This window comes from Epinephelus fuscoguttatus, linkage group LG9, assembly GCF_011397635.1.
Source record: "Epinephelus fuscoguttatus linkage group LG9, E.fuscoguttatus.final_Chr_v1".
NCBI classification, from domain to species: domain Eukaryota; kingdom Metazoa; phylum Chordata; class Actinopteri; order Perciformes; family Serranidae; genus Epinephelus; species Epinephelus fuscoguttatus.
Window position 1 is genome coordinate 15456883 of NC_064760.1, and position 24845 is coordinate 15481727.

Sequence of the window (24845 nt, forward strand, 5' to 3'; positions counted from 1 at the left end):
CTTTATTCATGTTTATTTTTGCCGTGTTCACTTTGGTTTCTTTTTGTGCAGACATCAAACTCTGCCGCATCCTCTCAGTCATTACAGTGTCAAGGCTTCTGATTCAAATCGTTAATCTCATTCAGGCTCACACATATGATTCATACAGGACTCTGACATAGCGAGCAGCGACACACAAATCACATAAACGCTGTTTCTTGTTTGTGCGAATGTCATTTCAAAGATATTTTAATCCGGAAGACAGTGGGGGTGCTCATGTGAACGGGGAGCTCCAGTCAAGATTTGTGAACTTGCATTGTTATTCACTCCACACCCACATCGGGGAAGCCACACCTGAGCAGACGGCACTTTAAGTGGGATTCTGGCACAGCGGATCTCGTTAGCACCTGTGTGAAATTGTGAGAATACACCTGTGCTGTGTAGTTTTTGGCCACTGAGTGCACCAACTAGATGCTTTAGTCTTGTTATGCCATTTAATACTGAAGGTACTGCGCAGTCTGATGGCTGTCCAAAAAAAGCCAGGCAGCCAGAGATAGTTTCAATGCCCCAAATACTTTTTTATTTAGTGAAAAAATGAAAAACTCCCTTTGAACAGCAGGAGGTATTTAGCCTACTTAGGCTTATGTTTGCTTACGATAACATGAGATAAAACTTTATTCATCCCAAACAAATTCTTGTGCCAAGCAGCATGACTGACACCATGATTATTGGCAGTGGTTCTGTGGCTCAGTCTAACTGGTGCATTTTCTGTATACAAGCCATGGAAACCAGAGAGGTGTCATCAACCAGTATGTCCTGTGTAATTAATGGATGCAAATCATGGGTCAGGAAACCAAATCACTCACATGATCGTGCATTCATTCATTGAGCTTTTCTTTCTTTCCTTTTGCAACACAGAAACAAATGTTTAAGGTGCTTTGCATCTCTGGCAATTGATTCCTGTTTTTTTTTTTTTTTTAGATAACAAGTATACTGCTATTATATTGGCTATGCACACGGCACTGCTCTAATGAAGGCAGCGTCGGTCGGTTCGAGGTCAGTCAGTGGGTCCACCACTTTGGTCCAGACTGACGTATCTCAAGAACTACTGGATGGATTTGCATGAAGCTTTGTGCTGACATGCATAGTACCCACATAATAAATTCCTCTGACTTTGGTGATTGCATGGCTGCTCCTTTAGCCACCATGAGGTTGGCACAGGTCAAGCAGATTGAAATGATTTTAAATGGAATGTCTTGACTGTCAGATAGATTGCCATAATTACTGAACCAGTACAGTCACCAAATCCAAAATGTTATTTGTCCACTACTTTAGTTTATGATCAAATACCTGCAAAACTGTTGACGTTCCCATCAGCCCCAGGTGTGCTTCATGTTTTGTGCTAATAAGCTCATTAGTATGGTAACACAGTAATGTGCGTTATTTGTGCTGAGCATGAGCACGTTAGCACAGCAGTGTTAGCATGTGACTTTAAGCAGTGCTATTTAAAAGCAGCTAGCATGTCTGTAGCTCTAACTCATTTCATAGTAAATTTCAGTTTCATTGTGCGTTGTTTGCCATGCAGTGTTCAGGGGGGAGCAAGGAATGATCAACTGCTCTCGACTGGCTGACAGACGTTTGAATGAATTTTTAACATGTCTGAAATCTTGGTCATGGCAAATAGAGTGTCTAAAAGTGTCATGATGACAACACACGTCATGTGGGCCAATAATAGGGAGGTATGGTTTGTTGAGCTGTGCCCACAGCACTCTGTTGGGCAGCTGTGGCTCAGAGGTAGAGCGGGTCGTCCACTAATCGGAAGATCGGCAGTTTGATCCCCGGCTCCTCCACTCCACATGTCGGAAGTATCCTTGGGCAAGATACTGAACCCCAAATGGCTCCTGGTGGCTGTTCCATCAGAGGGTGAGTGTGTGTGAGAGCGTGTGAATGGTCACTGAGTAGTAGGTGGCACCTTGTGTGTTAGCCTCGGCCACCAGTGTGTGAATGGGTGAATGCAACATGTAGTGTAAAAGTCTTTGAGTGGACAAGAACAGCACTATACAAGTACAGTCCATTTTACCATTTACAATACGTGTCTCTTTGATATTTATCCTATTGTTTATCCAATGACCAATATGAACGTGGGAAACATTGGCAATCACGCATTATTTGTGAACTGTACAGATATTTGCAAGCAAACAAACATCTTCCTGCCTCAGAGCACATACATAGTGGGCTTTGGCTTTGCATCACAGGCAATTTACTTATATAATAGGAGTTGTAATTAAACAACAACATATATAAAATGGGCCTGAATCATACTGTGTATGCCCAGCTTTCCTCTTGTCATCATATCTGCAGTTGGACTGTTATTTTGCCTCATTTTGCCTTTTTACCACCACTGAATGTAACTAACACAATAAGTGCACAATACTGAAAAATGGGATAATAGTACTCATTAAACAGATAATTAGCTGTTACATAATCATGTTCAGAGAAACTGCAATACATAGGTTATTCAATATTCATTACATTGGGCATGACATTAATGTGTCTCTGAGAGCTGTCATTGTATTTTCAAAAACAATGGGATCCTACAGTACATTGTTCGAGAATAGAAATTGAACCGAGTAAGAAACTGACAGATTGCTTAAGAGAGAGGAAGGAGAAGGGGAATGAAAAGCGCCTCTCTTGCTGGGCTTTGGCCGATGAGTGTGTCCTTTCCCATTACTCTCACACAGCGCAATATGCAGGTCAGTCAGGTGATAATGAATGCTCTGTCTGATACTTGCACTTTCTCCCTCCCTCCTGCTTGTCTGGTCTGCTCTCTCTGTTGTATCCCCTCTCTTCCTTCACCCTTTTACACTGCAGCGTTTTCTACAATATGTAGTGTATTTGCCTCTAGTGGGTTTAATTATCTAGCAATCTCCTCTCTCCTCCGTTCAGTAATGCTGAGCAGTTAAAGGGTGAGTGTGTGTGCCTTTGTAAGACAGTCAAGATGCCAAGTTTTCCGTCTCTGTCTTCATTTATTAAACACCAACTTAAGGCCAAAGTCTATTCACTTTGAAACCTAATTTTGTCAGCTTTACATGAACACAAATAAGGACACCTTTGCTGAAAGATCATTTGCTTTAGTCTCCACAGTGCACACAAGATTGGATGAACTAATCAAATTCTGTGCACACCAACCCCCACTGCACGACCGCCTGCAACAAGAAGGGATGTGATAATGCATTCAGCCAACGTTTTGCTAAAAAACGTGGAGCTGGGTTCAAGGTTTGATATGGTGACATTTCTAGTAAACTGTTTTTCCCCCCTCTAATGTTAAGAATGAAACATTTTTGCTATATGTAGCATCGAATAGCTGATGACAGTCCATCAGAACTAGATAATGGTTTCTGTCATATTAAGAGACGGACAGTGGCAGTATGTACAAAGAGTCTTTTGATCACATATGATTGAAAAACACTACTCGACTGGAGAGAATTTAAGCTTTTATCCGTAAAAACATGAATATCAAATTTGCTTCCGTGTTTTTACAGATGATAATTTGAAGAAAATGTCAGCAGCTCGTCAACAGGAAGTCATGACGAAGCTTTTTTGTGCATAAATACAGTTATTTTCCAGTATGTGGGGATTTGCACATGACTGTTGTGTGACAAATGGGGCAAATTGTTTGATGGAGGCTTCTCTGCTTTCCAGAAACAACAAAAAAATCTGCTGTCTCAGAAGACAATAGAATATTCCACAGTGACTATTTTGCCATCTTCTTTGACCCACATTTAAAAACTTTTCATCTGGTATTCAAAATGACTACATATTTCACTATTACAGTCATCAGAAGAAAGATGACCAATGCTATGACTAATACTTTAGAGGAAAACAAAACTTATTTGACATTTACAAGTTTCCGTGCAGGGCTGTCTTCTTCTTAGGATTTACAGCTGTTTTTATATGTGCAGGTATAGGTCAGCATGTAATTTAGAAGATGAATGGATAGGTGTGTGGAAAAATAAATGGTCTGTTCTCGTGGAGCATGAGTGAGAGTTTTTTCTCAAGGGGAATCAAATTTCCAAAGTCTCATAATCCCACATTCTTCAGCTTTTTTATGTTATTTTGCCGGCCTCTTGGTGGGAGCTGAAAGTGTGGCTACAAGACTGTCTTTGTGTTAGCTCGGGGGCAGCAAAGTTTGATGCCTGTGTAAGAGTGATGGCACGCTCGGTGCCAGGAATCACAACCAGCTTGCTGCGCAACACAGCTGCCAAAATGCGGCACGGTGCCCACTCGCTCTCATAAACTGCTTTTGCTTGTATCACAGGAGTTGCAGCGTTTTAATGCAGTGTGGTAACGGTGGCGATGCACGAGTGGTGTTTGAGTCAAGTGATTCTTTGGCTGTGAATTATGGCGGGGCAGCGAGTGCTGTTCACAACATTTCAGCAGTGCAGGGGGGTTAACAGTTGTTTTGCACTCTGTTTGAGACCCCTTTCCATCAATATTCATGCTGAGGGAAAATTCTCCAGGTATGGGCCTGGCCTCTTTTTGGATTTAGCCTAATCCAGTTTCCAGAACAGATGTTGCCGTCACAGAGGCACCGACAGTAACTCCCTCCTCTTACATGAAATCTACGGCAAACATGGTTCTGCATCTCAAAACATATTGGCTCCGGTTACTTTTTATGGCATCTTGTCACTCCTCCGCAACTCATTAAATTCATCCGAGTAGGAATGCACCAGTACGTGAACTGGGACACTGTGAAGCTCACCTAATGAGGTGTGACTTAAGCGGGGGAGTCACCTCAACCTTTCCTGTCCAGATGATCATCTGCTAACCATCAGTCAGGGGGCAGGGATGTGAGGTAAGGAGGAGAAGAAGGGATGGGTAATTAGAAAGGGAGGGGTCAAAGATAACTAGCAAGAACCCAAAAGACATAGATGTTCCTCGTCCTCAGGACACATTTCTGTGCCGGCACTCCTCCGCCATAGAGGGCAGTGGAGTTAATGACATTTTTCACTCGTGCCTGTGCTTCAAACACACCGTTCATTGATCCCAAAATGGAAGTCACCAAATACCATGGCAGTCACTTTAAACTGACAGGCTTTCCGCTGAGCAGAACCTTTTTAAATATCACCCCCTCTCCCTCTCTGAAGGCCTCGAGGAGCAGCTACCTGAACCCTTTTGTTTGATTGGAAAGGGCATATTGATACAGCGTGGTGCACTCTTACCAAGTGAAAACAGGACTGTGTGATTTGGCAAATTGCTCAATAGAGGCAGACAAACGGTGCCAACATCTCACAGGACAAATAGTCACAAATGTTTAGTGAAAAGGGAAATATTGACTGAAACGAGCGTTGGTTGCGAAGACGGCCTATGCCTCTCAGAGCCCTTGTTAAAATTTTACTACGATGGTTGTCGATGAGGCCCAGCTCCCATTTAATATGCAGTAATTGAATTTGAATAATTAATTATATGAGGGATTTCCTTGTTAAATAAACAAATGCATCCAACAGGAGATAGATCTAACTAGGTCGAGCATTCTATACAATTCTGTTTTAATGTATGAAACTCAGATGAGCTGGACAGCATGGGCTTATGATTTATGGATCGCGTCCGCCTCAGTGAAGTCCTCTCACATGCTTTTTTTTTTGTGCTAAAGAAATGGTGAAATCTTTCAGCCAGAATTACTTATTTCACCTCGCTTTTAAGTCAGGCAGTTTATTTGACTAAAGAGGGCTGTAATGTCACCAAACACACACGTTCTCACATGAAGCCATAAAAGCAAACCAAGGCTGCTTTCATCTGCTGAGGCACGGAGTCAAATTAGTGTTTGATTTGAATGTTTTGCTACACTAAGCAGGCCACAAAAAGAACATCATTGTTGAAAAAATAAAAATAAAATCAAGACGTCAGACAAACATCATTCCCGAGGGACACTGAAATTGAATGAGAGCATGCACTGGCTGTTACTCATTACTACTGGCTGACAGGGGTAATTGAATTCTGCCTCGAAAAAAAAATCTGTTTATTTATGACAAGTCCTTTCTGGCAAAAAGCCAGCTATCAGTTGGTCACTTTTTATATATATCAGTAAATGCAGATGATAGATAAGGCTGATAATACTGTGTTAGTGTCAGCTCTTAAATTTGACCTTGATGTGTGTGTGTATGTGCTGTATTTCTTTTTTTACCAACCCAATTCACAGAGCATGTGAAGCAGTGAATAATAGGCTTGTCCATCCAATATTTTTCAAAGGCTAGGCTGCAGTCCAAATGTTGAAGAAGACAGGTCCCTACATTATTGTGTCATGTTTCTGAAGTCTTTCCAAGTATTCCCATTGTAGCATAGCCTGAATAATACATGTTCAGGTATTAGGTTAGCTCCTATAACTAGGGCTTTAGTCAACCAAAGAAAATCTTTGTTGACTGAAATTCTACCTGCTCTTGAACCAATCGATTGGTCACACATCATCTCTAGATTAACCAGAGCAGACACTGTGTGCTGAGTGCACTCCACCTGGTAGCATTGTGTGTCCACCAAAGTGTTTATTTTTCCTGAGGCCAGCATACCTTTATAATTCTTTGCAATGGGAGTGCCATGTATGCAGTATGCTACAAAGCAGTGTTGTGAGCGTTGACTGTATAAAATAATAGATGTAGCTACAGTGATGCCACCCATTGATTTTTGGACTGCTGTTTTGAAGCCTTAATTGGGCATTTCAATTGTTGCCATCGACAAAAAGGTGGAGCTGTGGATAAGCAAAGGCTGGATCTCACAGACAGCCTGTCATTCAAAGCGGCCACGCCCCTAGTCACTATATTCAGACTCTACATTCAGTGAATGTAGAGTCTGTAGGCAAACCCTGGAGTTCTTGCCTCCAGAAGAAGAGTGGAAGAGCCCTGGTTTCCGGTTGTAGGCTGTTTGTAGTCTACGTGATATTGACCAATCATGTTTGAGCCAGCTGCAGTTGTTGCCAGGTTAAATGGTCCGTGTGGTGAACTAAAGAGGTGGAACATAATTGGCGTCACTGCAAACTCTGAATCCATCGCAATGGTTCAGCATATTTACTTATATATAAACGGAAGTCGGAAACAAAAATTCACCTCCTCCGCCCAAATCAAACCGAAATGCCAAAAAATCCGGGGTCTGCCCCCAGAGACTGTATCGCCGCCTGCCAGCAGTCAGATGCCGAATACAGCCGATGGGTTCCAAGAATGCCACGCCCCTAACTATGTGTAACCTTGACCTTTCATTACATTTAAAGGGGTAAATTATACAAAAACATCATGCACAGTTGTCATGAATGTTGAAATTGGTTGAAGAGACCAAAACACTTTTTTTTGTACCAGGCTGTAAACATGTATACCCTCCTGAGACCCTGTGTCCTCATATGAGGACATCACATTTTGGGTTAACTTGACCTTACACTTCATTCTACTCAACTCAGACTTGTTGTCCTTGTACAGGGACATGTTTTTGTGCCATCTAGTGGTGGTAAAACCACAATACACAAATCCATGTTAAAACAAGATGGCGGCCATCTCGGCCAAGTCAGTCTGCAGTGACACAAAAGTGAACTAGGTCCAAAACCTGATCACATTTTATGGTTGAAACTTGTTTATTTATGATTGATAATGTTTGTAGTTTGGTATGGCAACAAAATTCCCTAGCAACAATCACAAGATAAGACACTGTTAATTAGGAAGGATTTGTTAAGGAACATTGGGACTTTCACTAATCATTGACAGTGTTTAGTTTTTTATACCTATCAGGTGCTATTGATCCCAAATAGCTAGGAGAAATTAAAAATGCACACCAAACAAAAGTTCTTGTCTCAGGAGGTTATTTCTGCTACAAACTCAGGCATTTTAACATCGGGGTTTATGGGGATTGATTTTGCAGTTTTGTGGTCAACTGCAGTTTTGGGCACCTCAGTGTCGGCTTCATTTTTCAGCCAGGTTGCCATTTCGATGGGGGCAAAAAATCTGCATGTTTCCTCTAGATACACGAAATCAGCTACAGTTTTTTTTCCCCAGAGGCCAGTGTGTCTTTTGGATTCTTTGCAGTGAGAGTGCCTGATATTTACACTATGCTACCTTTGGCAGCATTGTGATGAGACGCCTTTTGTGGTCATCAAGAGATGAAAAATTTTCAACTTTGGATCAGTGCCATTGGTTTGGGCATTGTTAATTTTTTTCCCCCAGTTGTTCAATCACAGTTGTGGGGGGGCTGGACAAATACCACAAAGACCAACTGTCACATCCTGCATGAACAAGTGCTAAACAACAACAGTGGAGGAGAATTGAATACTGCTGGCCACATAGACCAGCGGGTCAATTTTCTCTCCCTGTGTGCTTGAGCTTTACTTTTATCCAGAGAAAGTACTCTACAATGTGCCAACATTTTTACTTCTTCAGTTATTCTGTATCATAGTAACCTGACGTAACCAAATCGTCTCAGCTGAAAAAATGCTTCGCCTTTAAGGCGCTTTAGCACTCCCAGCTGACTGTTTTCAGAAAAGTGCCTGGCAGTTTCAGCTGGGAAAACACTTTAATGGAAAAACGGTCTTATTAAAGTAACACCAGTGATTGTCCAACCAATGTATTGTGTTGGATGAGAGCATGGTACCCAACCAATCAATTAACTGATCACAAGATGTCAGCCCTAACTAAATTGAAACAATGAGTCTGTGTATAATTATTATTCAGTCAGAAGAGAAGATGCTCCTCTACAGTTGTTTTCCAGCTGTTTGGCTGTTCAGATCCTTGTTCAGTTGTACCTGCAGGGACAAGCTGTCAGGTGGTATAATCTTTTGAGTCTACTTCTTATATTTGAGTTGAATAGTACGATCATTGTATGTGTATCCTAATCATCCCTCAACAGTGGCGGTAAACATGCATTTTTTATGTACAGGAAATAACAGTGCACATTGAGCAAACACACTTGTTTTCTGAAGAACAAACCTGGTTTACTTCTCTAAATCAGCCAAAGCTGTTCAGAGAGTCACTGTAGATATTTACTGACAGTAGATGAAACACACAGTGTAGTAAGTTACTGTCATAACTGCACTTTAAATCAGCCCAACACCTTGTTTGTAGAATGGCGTTCTCCTGACTTCACTGCGGATTGGAAATTGAGAACAATTTTGAGTGTTGGAAAAAGGGGATGACACTCTGGCCTTTGGTAAATACTTTTATTTACCTTTGAAATTATTTTATAGTGGCAGTGGAAACAGACTTATTGGTGGGGCGGAGAGGAGAAAATTATTTGATCCTGAAGATATTCTCTAAACGTGTCCAAGGCCTTTTGACCTGAACTATGCAACCTCAATTTTCGCTTGTATATACGGATGCTGATTGTGTGTATGTGCATGTTTGGATGCAGTTCTCGCCTTTGAAACCACATGGAGTCAGTGGCTATTTTATAAGGTAAATGCGGTCAAGCATCCGATCTGTGTGGGGTGATGATGAGACTGTAGCGTTACTTACATTCAAACATGAAACAAACATAAATGCCATATTTCCTTTATGTGTTCCACATTGTTTTCCACTGTTGGACATTAGACCGGCGCCTGGTTTAAAGGACAACTTCGGTATTTTTCAACCTGGGCTCTATTTCCCCATGTGTATGTGTGTGTATGATTCATGGGTACCACTCGTTCTAAAATTGGTTCAGTATTGAGCCGCGAAACGAGCCAAAACGGTAATGGGGGCAAATGCGTCCCGTATAAAAGTGCTTTTTTTTGCCACTGACCGGTTCAGATCGCCAGTGCTATCTCTGTAAATAGCATATGGTAGCGGCCCTGGGGCAGTGGTGAGTGTGAATGAGTGGAGTCAGCTGTCAGTCAGTGTTGAAGCAGAAAGGCGGAAGGCGTCCCCGCTCGGTATTGTAAATGAGTATGTGTGTGTGAAGTGTGTGTTTTTTCGCCACTGACCGGTTCAGATCGCCAGTGCTATCTCTGTAAATAGCATGCTAACTTAGCGTTTCCCTTACCTCTGGGCTGTGTGATGTCACGAGCTTTGCTCCACTGTGTCTGTAGCTCTCTCTACTCATGGGACAGCTGTTTTCTTGAGGAAGAGGTGTTTTGGGATTGGATGTCTTCTCTTCTCCGGCTGGCAGTAGTCACCTTTGGAGAAGTGAGCACTGCAGACCCGATGGTCTGCAAGGCGCAGTGTCTGGACAGGAGTGTTAGCATCCATTTGTAGCACAACTAGCCACAACTTCAGCATCTCGCCGTCTGACAAAGGCAGCCTGTGAAAGCTGTACGGGGTGTTGCGTGACATCCTGTTCTTGTGTTCGGGAAAAAGGCCCGTTTATTTGAGCGCTCCAAAAACTCCGGTAACACTCCAGGGTGAAGCACGTAAAAGACTCTGTCCTCTAACTCTTCTAGTGTAACACACACTTCACACACACATACTCATTTACAATACCGAGCAGGGACAACTTCCGCCTTTCTGCTCCAACACTGACTGACAGCTGACTCCCCTCATTCACACTCACCACTGCCCCAGGGCCGCTACCATATGCTATTTACAGAGATAGCACTGGCGATCTGAACCGGTCAGTTGCGGAAAAAAGCACTTTTATACGGGACGCATTTGCCCCCATTACCGTTTTCGCTCGTTCCGCGGCTCAATACTGAACCAATTTTAGAACGAGTGGTACCCATGAATCATACGCACACATACACATGGGGAAATAGAGCCCAGGTTGAAAAATACCGAAGTTGTCCTTTAATGGCACCCCACTCGAGAATAAGCACCATCAGCTGTTTATCATAATGCTCCTAATACTTGCATGACACGAGTGGATAGAAATGCACATTAATTCACATTTTCCAGTCAATTATCTGGAAATTCTGTTCAAATCTGCGCTACATTTGGACAAACACCTGGCTAATCTCACTTCCAGGTCCATTTAGTGGCTGTTCTGTTGCTTTCAAGCGCATCACATGGACATCATCAGCAGATTAAAGGTTGCTCAATGGATGAGAAGTCCTGCATGTCCTTGCAATTATGGAGAGCGTGAACATGAACAGCTCCAAACACTCACTTCAGGGTCATTTTGGAGACAATTGAATTGTATTGTGTCACACTGAGAGTTGTTTCTCTTATTTAGTTCACCACATTTATATGAGTCAGAGTAGAATTAATGTTAGAAACCCATCTCACCTCAATCAAAACCTCTTTAAAACATTTCTAACAAAAACAGAGTGTTACATTATTCATGAATGTGGGATTAATTGGAGGGATATTGCATTTGACTCTTACAGTTGTAGTCAGGTGTATCTAATACACTGGCAACTAATCTATATGCTGACCTATTCATGCTCCTAATACAAGGAACAATTACTCAGGAAAAAGTTTTCTTATTCTCATGGAAAAAAACTAGAAATGTTCCCACAGTGAGCGCACTGCTTATATCAACTTAAATAAATGGTAAACCTGTCTGACATGCTGTTACCATTAGACGTTGGACTGAATATTAACATTGAACAGGTGATGTCAGTTTCTCCTCCAGAAGCCAGTCTGAACCAGCCTGAAGAGAGTTTATGAGATCAGGAATGACTCAGCTGACCACTGCAGCGATACAGTAGATAACATTCTCATGCACATTTTTTTTTCATGACTGTGTGTGTGTACACAGCTTGTGTCTAATTATGGAAGCATAATAGTGTTTGCTCTGCTGTTTTCCTTGTGTAATTAATCTTCCGGCTGTGTGTTGATCAAACCAAGACTGTATTCACACCCTGAGAAGCCTCAGTCATTTTTAAACATATTTATTGTTGATGGCATGAGCCAAAGATTACACAAATATTTGGGTTGAATGTGTCCGGACAGTATATTTGTTTGAATGGATACACTGTGAGCCGGTGTAGAAACCTGGAAGAATACAGGTTCTGTTTTCAAGTGGGCAAACAAAACACTGGTCATTAGATGTCACACAGTCTTCAGTCAGTCAGTCAATCTGTGACATGAAATCATAAAAGGTATAACTCCCTTAACTTTTTGCCTCCTTAAATGTTCTTCTTACATTGAAAGCTGCTGCTGGAGTACAAGTAATAGTATTTATTCATTTGTTCCTACATTTATTTCCGAACTGCTTATCCTGTTAGGGGTTGCAGCGGCGCTGGAGTCTGTCCCAGCTGACATTGGGCGAGAGGCAGGGTACACCTTGGACAGGTCAGCAGACTATCACAGGGCTGACACATAGAGACAGACAACTGTTCATGCTCACATTCACACCTACGGGCAATTTAGAGTCACCAATTAACCTGCATGTCTTTGGACTGTGGGAGGAAGCCAGAGTACCCCCACCCTAGAGTTCGAACCCTCTTGCTGTGAGGCGACATTGCTAACCACTGCACCACCACCGTGCCGCCAGTAATGGCATTATGTATTTAACATACATATGAGTAACTATATTTTGCTTCAGCTGCTGTTTAAATTGGTGGTATTCTGAATACAGTAACTATCTTTAAAATAGATTACTTTAAGGAATTACATAATTGTTTTTGTTTCATTTGCCTAACTGAATGTGACGCAAATTAGCATCAGTTTGCTTGCACTGTGTTCTATTGGAATGTCCTAACTGGTGGCGATCGATGCAGTGCTGACGTTCTGAGCTTCACTTTTGCCAGATGCTGTGTTTCCATTTATTCAATTTCAATTCATTTCAATTTTATTTATAAAGCCCAATATCACAAATCACAGTTTGCCTCAGAGGGCTTCACAGCATATGACATCCCTTTGTCCTCGGACCCTCACAGCTGATAAGGAAAAACTCCCCATAAAAACCCCGCCAAGGGGAAAAAAAAAAAAAACCTTTAACAGGGGTTCGAAAGCTTCGCAGCTGACAAGGAGATGGCGATTTGTGAGGTTGAAATGAGGTGCTATCTCCCCAACACTTCCTCATATCACTACAAAAACCTAAATAAGGTGGCAGCTGGCTGGAGGGAGATCGCTGTAGCTGCAAATGTGTAGTAAATAACTTTAATAACCTACTTGCTGTTTGCTATAGTGTATGTCATTTCCAGCAAGTATCACAATTTAAAATGTGTTTTGTTCTTAGAAGTACAAACCTAGAAAGATAGTACTCGCCCATCTTTTAAGTGGCTACATTTACAGTCAAGCACACAGCTTATAAGTAGCCTACGTGGTTTGTTTACATGATGTCAGGGTGTCTACAGGTCCTTAAAAAGTCTTAGAAGTCATTCAGTAGTCTTAAATTTGAATTTGTGAGGTCTTAACTACTACAAACAATTTATCTAATTTCATTTATCCATTTTTAAATTTCCTTTTCTGAAAATGAAACCTTTCTATGTAAAAGTCCACATTTCTAATGTTTCAGATCTTTAACAAAGCTTTAATACAGTCATTTTACTTCATACTTGCACTTACCTGTTGGCAAAATGTAGACTGACTTAACTCACTCTAATAACCATATTCCTACATAACACTTACCTCTGTATGTATGTATGTATGTATGTAAAACATGATTTGTCCAACAATCTGTCCTAAATTTGGTTAAAGGTGTCTTGAACGGGTCTTCAAAAGCATTAAATTTAACTGTCTTGATCCTTGTAGACACCCCGGATGAAACAGAAGTGCATATTTAATAGATTCAGTGTGGACAGAGTGATGCTTGCTGTAAGGACACGTGTTTTTGGCATAAATATATAAGACCCAGACAAAAGAACTCAGAAAGACAACATCCAAAGTAGAATACGTTACTTAGTTTGAGTAATCTGATAGGAATTTGTCATTTGTAGTGGAATATGTTTCAAGTAGCTCTCCCAGCACTGTTTAAAATTCATGTTTCCAGACTGCAGCCCTAAGTCGTAGGCTGCAGAGCGTGTGTTTACAGCATCCTGGATGGATCTGGTAATCCATGGTTTGAGGCTGTGGACTGATTTAACTGTAGTTTTTTGGGTACAGTTGCTTCTGCTGAGCAGACTACATCTTAAACCAAATGAGTTGAATCCCAGTTATTTTTGATAAATACCTCAATCATGTCAAACAGCCTGGACAAGTGTTCTCGTACTGTATTTATTTTAAAACACAGAGAGTCTCTTGAGCCTCGGGGTAGACAGGAATGCCTCTCATCACAGCCTGCATTGCTGAGCACTGGTATTGAACTGATAATGTCTTTGCTTCTCCTCCTCCAACTGGCAAGCCACAGAATGACACCTTCTTAAAAGCACAGCTGTCAAAAGTTTTGGACAGATTACCCCGCTTTTTGGGGGGGCATGCATTGCTTGGCTGCACACCAGAGGATGTCAAAAATCTTAATGCAAAGTCAGGAGGATAAAAATGTAAAATGTGTTGTTTATTTGGCATTCAGCTCAGGAGTGGGTAGCGTGTTGACTGACTGATTCCTCTTGTTCGCTCTGAGTGACTTGCCGTAGGGGGTAGCGCGGCTGCAGCTCTCTATGAAAACGACATCCTCTCCTGACAGTTCACCAGAGCTTGAGCTCGCCCCTCAGAGCAGGCTGATATATAAAAAGAGGAAGAGAGCAGGAGTTTTGTCAGTGACCGTGCAGCGACACAGCCCGAGCAGTTCGCCTGCGCGCTGCGCGTATCGTAAGCGAACTGGTATTCTGCTTCAGCCGCGAACCGGGCACGTCGTGAGGGCGGGCTCGCCTGCCGTAGCTAAAAGGTCCCGCTTCGACTGGCTGCTCTCATTGCAGTCCAGTCTGCCGAGCGGAGCGGACTGACTGAGGGACAGGCACCGTCTCCATTCAAGGATTTTTTACTTCGTACACTTCGTCCTACAGCAAGACGACCGACCAGACACGCGCCTCGCCTTGTGGTGGACAATGTTTCTCTTGCAGTACACAGGTACATGCTTCAAGTTTGATCCTCTTTCTTCATACGGTCTTTATGTTGACAGCGAAGATGTGATTCTCCCCACACACACACCGACTGTCCGTACTTGTGTTGCTGCAGGCTGCTGTGTATGATCAGTTATCTGCTCCATATTTATGCCTCACCTTTATGTTGTTTGATACAAGTTCCACCGGCAGCCTCAGAGGTTTTCACGCCGTGTTTAGTGCGTAATTGTCGGGCGTATACCAGCTGTTGAGACCGCATAAGAAGAGCCGTGCTTCTGCTCTCCACTGTGCCAGGGCTGCTATTCCGTATTCCTCAGCACTTGATGTGTAATGGTGTGCTTTATGATGATAAACGATCAACAATAATTTCCTGTACGCATTTCTACACTTGCTTATCAGCACAATAGACGCGAGCGGGCGCCTATTATCTTGACTGACACACGCCTATTGCAGCTGTTTATGGATGAAGTTTTCCAGAATGGATTTCATCCACGCTGACGCCGGATTACTGCCATTGAAATGCATATTTTCCCACATGCTATTCAATGCTGTTTCTATTTTGTCCGGGCTGCATGATGGGAGCTGGGTGAGTCACATTGTAGTGGATATAGGCCTAACATGCATGGGCTTGCGAGTTGTTATTTGTTGTATTGATAAGATTAAGTCATTAAGTGGGGAATGCAAGTCGTTTGGTTTCTCTGCAGCTTGGCGTCCAACTGCTGGGATTTCCGTGTCATTTATTCCCGAATCGCCACCACGCATAAATAGCTGGATTTTAAATGGGACATTTTCTCTGGGCTCACAGGATCTAATTAAGCTTGGATGCTGTTTGAACTCGCACATTAACCTGCTTATTCTGCTTTATTCTGGCACTCTGCTCACCAGCTTCCTCTGTTTATAGTCATGGTAAATTTACCTCTGATGTCCCACAGCTTTTCTGTTGTTTATGTGTTCATAACCTAATTGCTACTTTCCTTTAGCTCATAAAAGCAATGACTTGTCAAAGATTAGTCTCATGGTATTAATTTGCTGTTTGTCACCGACTGGCTATAAAAGCTGCTACCAGTTTATTTTCTTATCCCCTCCCTGCCTCATATGATGGGGGGGAACATATTTTTTATGTACTCTCTCGCATGTAGAAGCCGTGCAGCTGTCTTAACAAAGTAATTAATTTTGTAATTAAGCTTTTTGTTAAGCTAAAAGTTGTTCAGTGCGGTAATTGGAATAATTTCACAGTGCATGATTAATAGTTCAGAGCTCGAAATACAGCACGTGGTCTGATAAAACATGTAGTTCAGGACAAATATGACATTGTGCCTTTTGTCCTGAGGATGACAATGTGCTCCTTGTCCCTCTCTGATTTTGAAGGTTTTTGTTTTCTCTGTTACACTGTTGTTTATCTTGCGCAGACGGAACGGATCAGTTCCCTTCTCCTCTATTTCCTCCCCTTCCAGAGGCACAAACATGCTTTGAATCAAATTGAGTGAATGGGGACGAGTGCCTCCCTATGACCACTGGGGGAGAAAAGGTCCATCAGGCCTTGTGACAGCCATTTACCTCCACACTGCACTCGTCCTCTCTGATCAATCGGCAGAGCATCTTTAGATTGCCTTTAATGGTGCAAGGGGAGGGGGTGGGGAGGTGGAGGCACTTTGCTTAGATCTGTCAGAGAGGAGAGATTTAAAGGTTTACATAGAGTGCTTGAGAAGGATCTTAAATATTTCAGCTCTCTTTGGCATAGGATGATAGTGCTGCAGAACAAATTAAGACTGAGTACAGAGCGGACTACACTACCATACCAGGAGATTTGGCAGCTTTGGAAACTCTCAAATTTTAATTGGTTGGTGCATGAAAATTTGTGGTTACTAAGTGGGATTCTCAATGCAGTAGCTGTCGAAGAAAAAAACTAAAGTGACAAATTCAAAAGCACAAAACAAAAAAAAAAACAAAAAAAAAAAAACAAGAAAATATGAGTCATAGATGACCCGCAGATATTAGATTTGGTGAAACTGCTTCCCTTAATGAGCCTAAGTGGAAATTTCTTTCAGAGACTCTTAGATTTGGATATGGGGGAATCCATTATTACTGGACACTGTAAATTAATAAAGCCCCAAACAGGATACTCACAGCTTGTCTTAAGACTTAAAAAAGCACAAATTGCTGCCCTGTCAAACGCTGCATTGTGACTGTAAACCTTCTGGACAAAATTTGCATAATAATGTGGTGCCTATTAATTTAGAAGTGAGCATCATTCTCAAGGATGAAAGTAATACGTGTCCGCTCACCAGCAGTGATTATTTAAATAGAGTTGAAGTTCTCCAGGACTAAATAATGTGCTCTGTGAATGCAGGCCCGCTAATTTATCCGTCTTATTGTTACAGTGACAATCGCAAGCACTTCACCTTAAAAGATAACGCTCTTTGCTTCTGTTTTATCCACCCTTGTTACAAACTCCCAGAGCTATTCACTGACTCAGCCTGCTCATCTGTATTCACCTGACTGCTCAGAGCTGAGCCCACAGACAGGTAGGAGGCTCTTTAGTTCACTGACGAGGCAAGTTTTTGCGTATAATCTCGAAAATGCAAATGCCACATGTAAGGCTTTGGCAGCATGTTGGTCAGTGTCTGTTAAACCAAGGTGGTCAGGGTGGTAGAGTTCATACTAGCACCATTGATGAGACAAAAGAGAAACAAGAGATAGAAGAACCTGTGTTTCGTCCCCTGTTGGGAGAATTCTGCTTTATCAGTAGCTCATATCAACACTGAAGTAAGAACAGGGTACAGTACAGTATTAATGTTCATTCATTGTTCAAGTCTAGTAACTAGGGCTGTCAAGATTCATGTACCCGTACCAAACCGTCACAGGATGAAGGTCACAGTGTGCAGACTGATGCACTTAATGTGGAACCAAAGCTGAAACATGCAAGTAGGGATGCACAATAATATCAGCACATTATCTGTATCGGCCGATAGAGGAAACATAATGACTAAAATTAGGGGAGGAAAAGTCGATATATTGATGCCGGTATTGGTTATCAGCCAAATAAGTTGTTTAGATTGGCATATTGGATATCCCTGCATGCAAGTTCCACCTGGAAATGATTAACTTACAATGTCAGCTTCATGTGCTGAAGTACGAACAACAAATGGATTGGCGTGTGAGTCAGTCACACCATGGCGAGTGCAAATGAAACGGTGTAGTTGCTGGAGCACCCGCCTGTGGGTTTCCGGTCAGCTACAACAGCAACACAGAGAGTTGTGTATAAGACATTGACGGTGTGTCTGCGTTGCTCCACTGTCGTAGGGTCTTTAAATGGAAATGCATCCAACATGATAACACACATTCGACAGCATCACCCAGATGTGCCGATCACTGGGGTGATTGTTGTATGGGTGCTGAATGTTGAAATATAGCCAAGTTGGAAATAACTGAAACACTCCTAAGTTTATTTTTTATTGCTTTAACATTTTCCATTTCTCAGCACAGAGAGTCTTTTCAGTTTTACAGTTTATTGTGACCTGCTGCCTTTTGGGAAAGTGTTTAAGTGTTACATTGTAATACAGAAGTGTTTGAAATGTTCCTTATTTTTATAATGAGAACACTTCACCAAAGTTGCTGGTGGGCAAAATGATACCTCAGTTCCCAGAGGGAGGATTTTGTCTGTCTTAGATACTTGCAGTATCTGTTAAAAGTAAATGAAAAGAAATGGTTCCTTGTGCATTGTTTTTTTTATTTTCGCTGTGCTGAACTGGCACCAAACTGTGACTTCTAATCCGGGGTAGGAACCGAACTGTGATTTCTGTAGACTGTTACACTCCACAACTCGTTTTTAACAACAACACCTGTGTGTTTCTATAAATTGGATGTAGGCTGGAACAAGTCTTTTCCCTCTGTGTTCAAGCAGTTTCTCGCTGCATTCAAATTGACTCAAAGAATTACATTTCTAGCTTACTTTTGCTTTTATTTGTCACTTCTTTTTAAGACATCTCAATAGATCATTTTTGTTTTTCCCAAATACATAATGATATAGAATTACCCTTCGAGATGATCAGTTCATCTGATATTCATATTTGTCCAGTACAGTCCGGGACATGTTTTTCCTCAGTTAAGAAATGCTGCTTGTGGGTTGTGAAACCTCATGAGATTGGTGACAAGCTGAGTCCCTTATGTTAGTGTTTACATCACTACTGAAGAGATGACTTGCCACATTTAGACCTTTGTACACTCATGTCAAAGTCCACAATGCTTTTGTCAATGCTTTCCCACAAAAGGATGTCCCCAGATGTCCCTTACTGCAGTTCCACAGCTGTCACTACAGTTAGCACTGAATGTAGTCATAATGTTTGGCTTATGAAGTTGCGCTAAATCCTGCTATGTCTTGCTCTGACAGCTGACCACAGCAGATGATGGCGTTTCATATAACATTAAAAGACAAGAGATGAAGTTATGGTGATATAGCTGTCATGTACAGGGTTGAATCTTGTTTCTGTGGATATATTTTGATGGTTTTATTGCAAAGTTGTCTCGCTGTGTTGATGGGCAATGCATTTCTTATTTTACACTGTGACTTCTGACCACTAGTGGTACAAATGTCAGCTCTCTGTGGATGACAATTGATTGTTTGTAATAGCCGATGCAGCTACAGCCTGTCTCTGTTTGGTAATGAGTAAAGTTGTAATGAACTGGTGCTTGTTGTGAAAGAAACCTTCAAGAAAAGAATATAAATGGAGCCTTGTGTTTCTCCTTTCACAACTGCTCTTGTCTACTTTCAGGGAAAAAAAAGAGTTTCCAGACTGTTAAAGTTGGCGTGGTATGTTACAATCCATGTTAAGAAGAAAAGGAGAAAGTCCTCAGTGATCTATGCTCATGGACAGCACTTTGGAAAACACGGTTTCATCCTCAACTCTCCGTCACGAAACCACAGCCATTCATTACGCTTTACAAAGCCCCCCCGATGGGAAAACGGTGTAGATGCTCCTTCACACACTTTTTACAAGATGCTTGGCTGCTTTTTGTCAAGTTATCCCCCCTTCACGTGGTGCTATCTCTCCAGCGCACCATCTGTCGGGCTGATGTTTAAGACTGTCGGTGTAATAACGACTGTTTCATTGCCTCACCACTCATCCTAAATCTCGGTGGCAGGCTAATGTAGGGTAATGATTGTTGTTTATTCCTGTGTCTAATGCTCACTAGTGTGCGCCCTCCAGAAACCCCATTTGACTTGGTCTAATTGTTCAGCTTTTGAATTACAACAGCAGCGTTAAAGTGAGGCTAAAATCTGTTCAGGTTGAAGAAAAGTATATTAGTTTGTGTGGAAGATTCCCTGTGAGGATCAGCAGTGTTGGCAGCAGCAGCAGTTCAACCTGCCATCTGGTATTGAGTAGCTAAGAGAGCTTGGCAGCCTGAAGGCAACCAACTCTGGGGCTCCAACCATATCACCGACAGAGCTCTTCATTTCTAATCACTTTCATGATAAGCAACCACGCAGGGAACCTTGAAATTGGAGCTAAGGACTCTGCAACAGCATGTTCAGGAGCTACATGAAGGATGAAGTGAGCCATCAGCCTTATTCTGCATTTGCTGTATATGAGCAGTGTGTGTGAGACGGGATTGCGGCTGCAGTGCTGCTGTGTTAAACCCTGCTGACAGTTCCTTTTGAGCAGAGGAGAATAGAGGAGCAGTTTGAAGACGCTGGATTATGCTGTTCACCAGGGAGTTGCTCTACAACTTTTCCACATTTTCAGATCTACTCTCAGACACATATAATGAAAACTTCAGTCTTCTGCATTGGTTGCAACATTCTATGTAATCTGCAGTCCCGTGTGTGTTGGCGTAGAGTAAAACACATCGAAGGTATGTATTCTGCTTTGACACTGACTGTCTACCATGTTTAACAAAGTGATCCTTTAAAAACAAGACTTTCTGTTTCCTGCTTAATGCTCATAAGCAGCCATTTATCCCACGCACACCCACTTCTACATCCAATGGTAAACATCGGTTCCCTTGTGCTGAATCAGTTTAGCCCCTCTATACTCGTTAATTATAAGGCTGTTTAAGCTCTTTTGTTTCTTTGGCTAAGACTCGATCTGAATTGTGTGAACCTCATAAATTAATTACTTAAAAACCAGGTGAAATAAACTATAGGTAATTAAGCTTTCCTGATTAGAACTTTGAGGGACAAAAGATCTTGTGTGTTGTAATTGATATAATAAAACTTTTAATGATATCTGCCCGTTTTTGTTTTTTATAGGTAGGTAAGGCTGCAACTTAAAATAATTTCCTTTTCTTACCAAAGATTAATAAAGAGAAGGGTATGACATGCAACAAAGTTCCAAAGACTGGAATTGAACATGGGATGTTGCGGTCATGTGGCATGTGCTGTAACCATTGGGTTACCAGGGTGCTATAGTAACAATAATTTTCATCACTGACTCATCTTGCGGTTATTTTTTATTGAATCGTGAACTCAATATAAAATCCGAAATAAGTGAAAAATGTCCATCACAGAATCCTAAAGCACAAGGTGGCGTCATCAGATTTCTTATTTTGTTGAAAAAACAATCCAAAGCCAAAAGATGTTAAATTCATAATAATTATAAGGCCAAGGAAGCAGTAGGGATGCAGGCAAAAAAAATCGGCACGTCATCGGTATCGGCAAATATCGGCATTAAAATGAACCATCAGAATCAGCCAACAAGCTTTTTCTGATTCTGCACAATGAATGAACATTACATACATTGAAAAGCATTGTATTTCATGTCTCCATGTGCTGGTGGCCATCACTATAAGAGTATACATGCATAATATGATGTTAATTCCACTACAGAAGAGACTTGATGATCACTAAAATTAAAAGGGAAAAAGTGGATATATCAACATCAATATTGGTTATCAGCCAAAAGTTTTTATATATTGGCATATCAGATGTCGGCTAAAAAATTCAGTATTATGCATCCCTAGAAAGCAGAAAATTATCACACTTATAGGCTTACCTCAGTTGCCTGTTCAACCGTTAGAGACTGACCTCTGGTGGTGCATGCTGTGCACTACATTACATCAATACAGCATCTCTGTATCAGTTTAAAAGAAAGAGGAGTGTCTATTTGTGACAGTATTGAGAATCATACCATTGGGATTTCTAAATACCCTGGTATACTGTGATACTGTCCAGGCGCTACTAGAATAATTCAATGTTTGATGCTTTTGCTTGAAAAATGCTGATTCAGTTTCTCTCCAGTCAGCTAATCAAGTATCTGGCGAATAATTGCAGCTCTAAGGTCGATCACCTTGGGGTCACTGGGCTGAAATCACCCATGAATATATTGTAGGTGTTTGTTTCCTTTGACTGAATTATGTCGCTGCTAAATGACAGACACATCTTGTCGTAACAACTCAGTGACTCGTGACTTGTCGGCTGTTGGGTCTTGAGCATGTTTTGCCACCTATCCAAAAAGTTTCATGAGAAAAGTAGAGGAGTACAACTGCATGAGTGACAAAACATCTTTTTTACCAAGCATCCAGTCCAGCCACTTTTGACTGAGTTCTTTTAGATACCCCATGACATCAGTGTCAGTCTTGACGGCCATATTTGACCGACTGTCAAACCTTTGCAACTCAAAAATTAAAGAGCACCATCCCGACTAACCTGCGGGTCTGTTGCTCTTGTTTTGGCATTGAGGGGAATCTGCAGCTGTCACTTAAATGTGCAGACACACACGTAGCGCGTCTCCTTGACTGTCCCACTTGAGTGCACTGAGGGATGGAAGAGGACAACTCTCTGGTTGAAACAGTCATAGAAATATTGCACCTACCTGGCAGTGTGACATTCCCCAGAGACAGAATGAACCTGAGTTTTTGTTTTTACGTTGGCATTTTTTCCCCCCTTACCAGCGGTGCCAAGAGAAGCACCTGAAAGTAGCACAACATGTGGCGTGATAGATGACCAGAGGGATGTGGGACACCACTGCTGTACATCTCTGAAGTTACCTGTGTCTACTGCTGCCTCAGAGATTGTATTACAATAAATGTTCTGCCTTAGCACTGGATGATAAATTGAGCCACTAAATCTAACTTTTATGTAGGAGTTGCATTGGGTGATGCAGTTTTCTTCTTAAAATATCATCAGAATCAGCTTTTGCATACACGGTGGATTCATTTGTGAGGAACCCAAATATATTGCAGGAAATCTCACGACATTTATTACACTCTTGCGGCTATGAATATACGGCCGTGTAGGAGTTACCCTCTAGGTCAAAATCTGTTCTTCCACACATTGATATGTTGAACATTTCCCCCATAGAGAGAATGGAGAAAGCGGAGACCGTGGTTCAGTGGTTTGGACCAGAGAACAGGGGTGTCCACCGAGATTGCTTGTCTGGAAAGCAGCCATCACTCTACTGTAATAGAGACTGAGAGCCCATTTATATGGCTCTTACTTTTGGAAGAAGGAATGGCTTAAGGGGGGGGAAAAAGGAGCATGAAAACAAAATGGTACCAGAATGGATGGACAGAATGTAACCAAGAATGCATTATTAATAGAGTAGCAGAGGTTCTCTGTATGCTGCCTGTCATAAAGGGGTATTTGCCTCTCAGTGAGAGAGTGAAAGAATGCTTTCATGGGTTAGTTGGTAGAATATCCACGCAATAAGTTTTATTATGAACCATGTTTATGTGATATCTTGGCTCTCTGCGTAAAGCAAGAGGGAAGAGTTGGGGTGACCCAGGAATTTTCCATTCGCAAGACACATTTTTTGTGGTGAATTTTGTTTGGGGTGTTTCTCTCCATTTTACATCAACAGACTCACACTCACAGATCCCCACTGTGCAGAAGCTTTCATAGTGCAGGAGGGGGAAAAAAGCCCTATCTGAAATGTCATTGGAACTGCTCTGAAAGGTTTGGTGTTTGAGCTCAAAGGAAGCCCTGTAGTTGCATGTTTACTGCACTGAGCCTGGCTAAAGTCAGACCCCCGCTGCTGGATAAATGCGAGGCTTTTTTCTGCGCTCAGCACATCTTACTTGCCAATATTAGTTCAGTTTTTCTGCCTCTTTTTGAGGAATGGGAGGTCAGCATTTATGGTAGGACGATACAACACCAGTGTAACATTTTGACTGGGGATCAGGGTGTTGTTTTTCAGCTAGGTTCTTTTAAATTATAGCTCTGTCTATTTTGGACCATTGGAATGCTACTTGAGGTCAGCATTGGGGTCAAAGTGAGAGCTATGTGTCATGGTAGTGGCGAGTTGAATTGAGGACAGTCAGTTCAAATCCCAGACACTTGACTTTAACTACACAGGAAGGAAGTTGTTCAAATCTTGTTGTACAGTTTGTTTTCCGAGTGCTGAATAGCTTTGTTTGCAGCCTTGTTTTTTACCTTTCGGTATGCATTGTTGAAGCTGGTTGAATACAATAATGACGGCGGGGCTGGCAAGGCTGATTGGCATTGTGGCTCTGTATGTGTGCTGGAAGCAATCCCCACTCCTCTTGTGGAGTGGAGTAGTAAACAACTCTGTGCTTCCGTTTCTGTGGGAATCAAAATGAGTGCGATGGGTTCTCCCTGTAGTGCCGCCGGCCGCCTTTTTAAATGTCTGTAGCCCAGCATTGGCTGCCACGTCAGGTCCCTTTCACAATAAAGAGAAGCCTATCACTGTCCCAGTTTTTGTGTATGTCTACATGTGTGAACGGCCTGTTAGGCACGCCAACCGCATATGCTTTGAGGAAAAGACAGAAGGATCTTTATTGCAGTTTTATTGTAGCTATACAGAAAATGCTGAATCTGGGTCATCCTCGTGGCCAAGGGGCTTTGTTGCATGTCATTCATTTCTCTCTCTCCCCTTATTTCCTCTCCGTTCGCTTCTGTAAACTGTCCAATAAAGGCAGAAAAAATCTCTCAAATTCTTGTAAGAGTATTGATATCTGAGAATTACAAATCAAATAGTGTCATATCAGCAACAGTGACATAATGCATTACACAAGTTTACCTTAAATTATTATTGCTTTTTAATAATTGTGACCGCAGTATGTGCTGAGCAGAACATTTCAC

At 41.9% G+C, this 24845-nt stretch overlaps 1 protein-coding gene across 5 annotated transcripts in view; it reads left to right on the forward strand.

The window, feature by feature from the left end:
* LOC125894527 (ecto-NOX disulfide-thiol exchanger 2-like) overlaps positions 1-24845 on the forward strand; it is a 277435-nt gene that overhangs the window by 66244 nt on the left and 186346 nt on the right. The window contains exon 1 of one of the 5 annotated variants that reach the window (XM_049585995.1): positions 14618-14813. The exons of 2 other annotated variants lie outside the window; for them this stretch is intronic. In XM_049585995.1, the coding sequence (XP_049441952.1) occupies positions 14792-14813 (22 nt within the window). In that variant the 5' untranslated portion in view covers positions 14618-14791. Of the gene's footprint in view, positions 1-14617; positions 14814-20637; positions 20660-24845 lie in introns of those variants that run through there. 2 more of the 5 variants (XM_049585994.1, XM_049585991.1) reach the window with 2 other exon arrangements.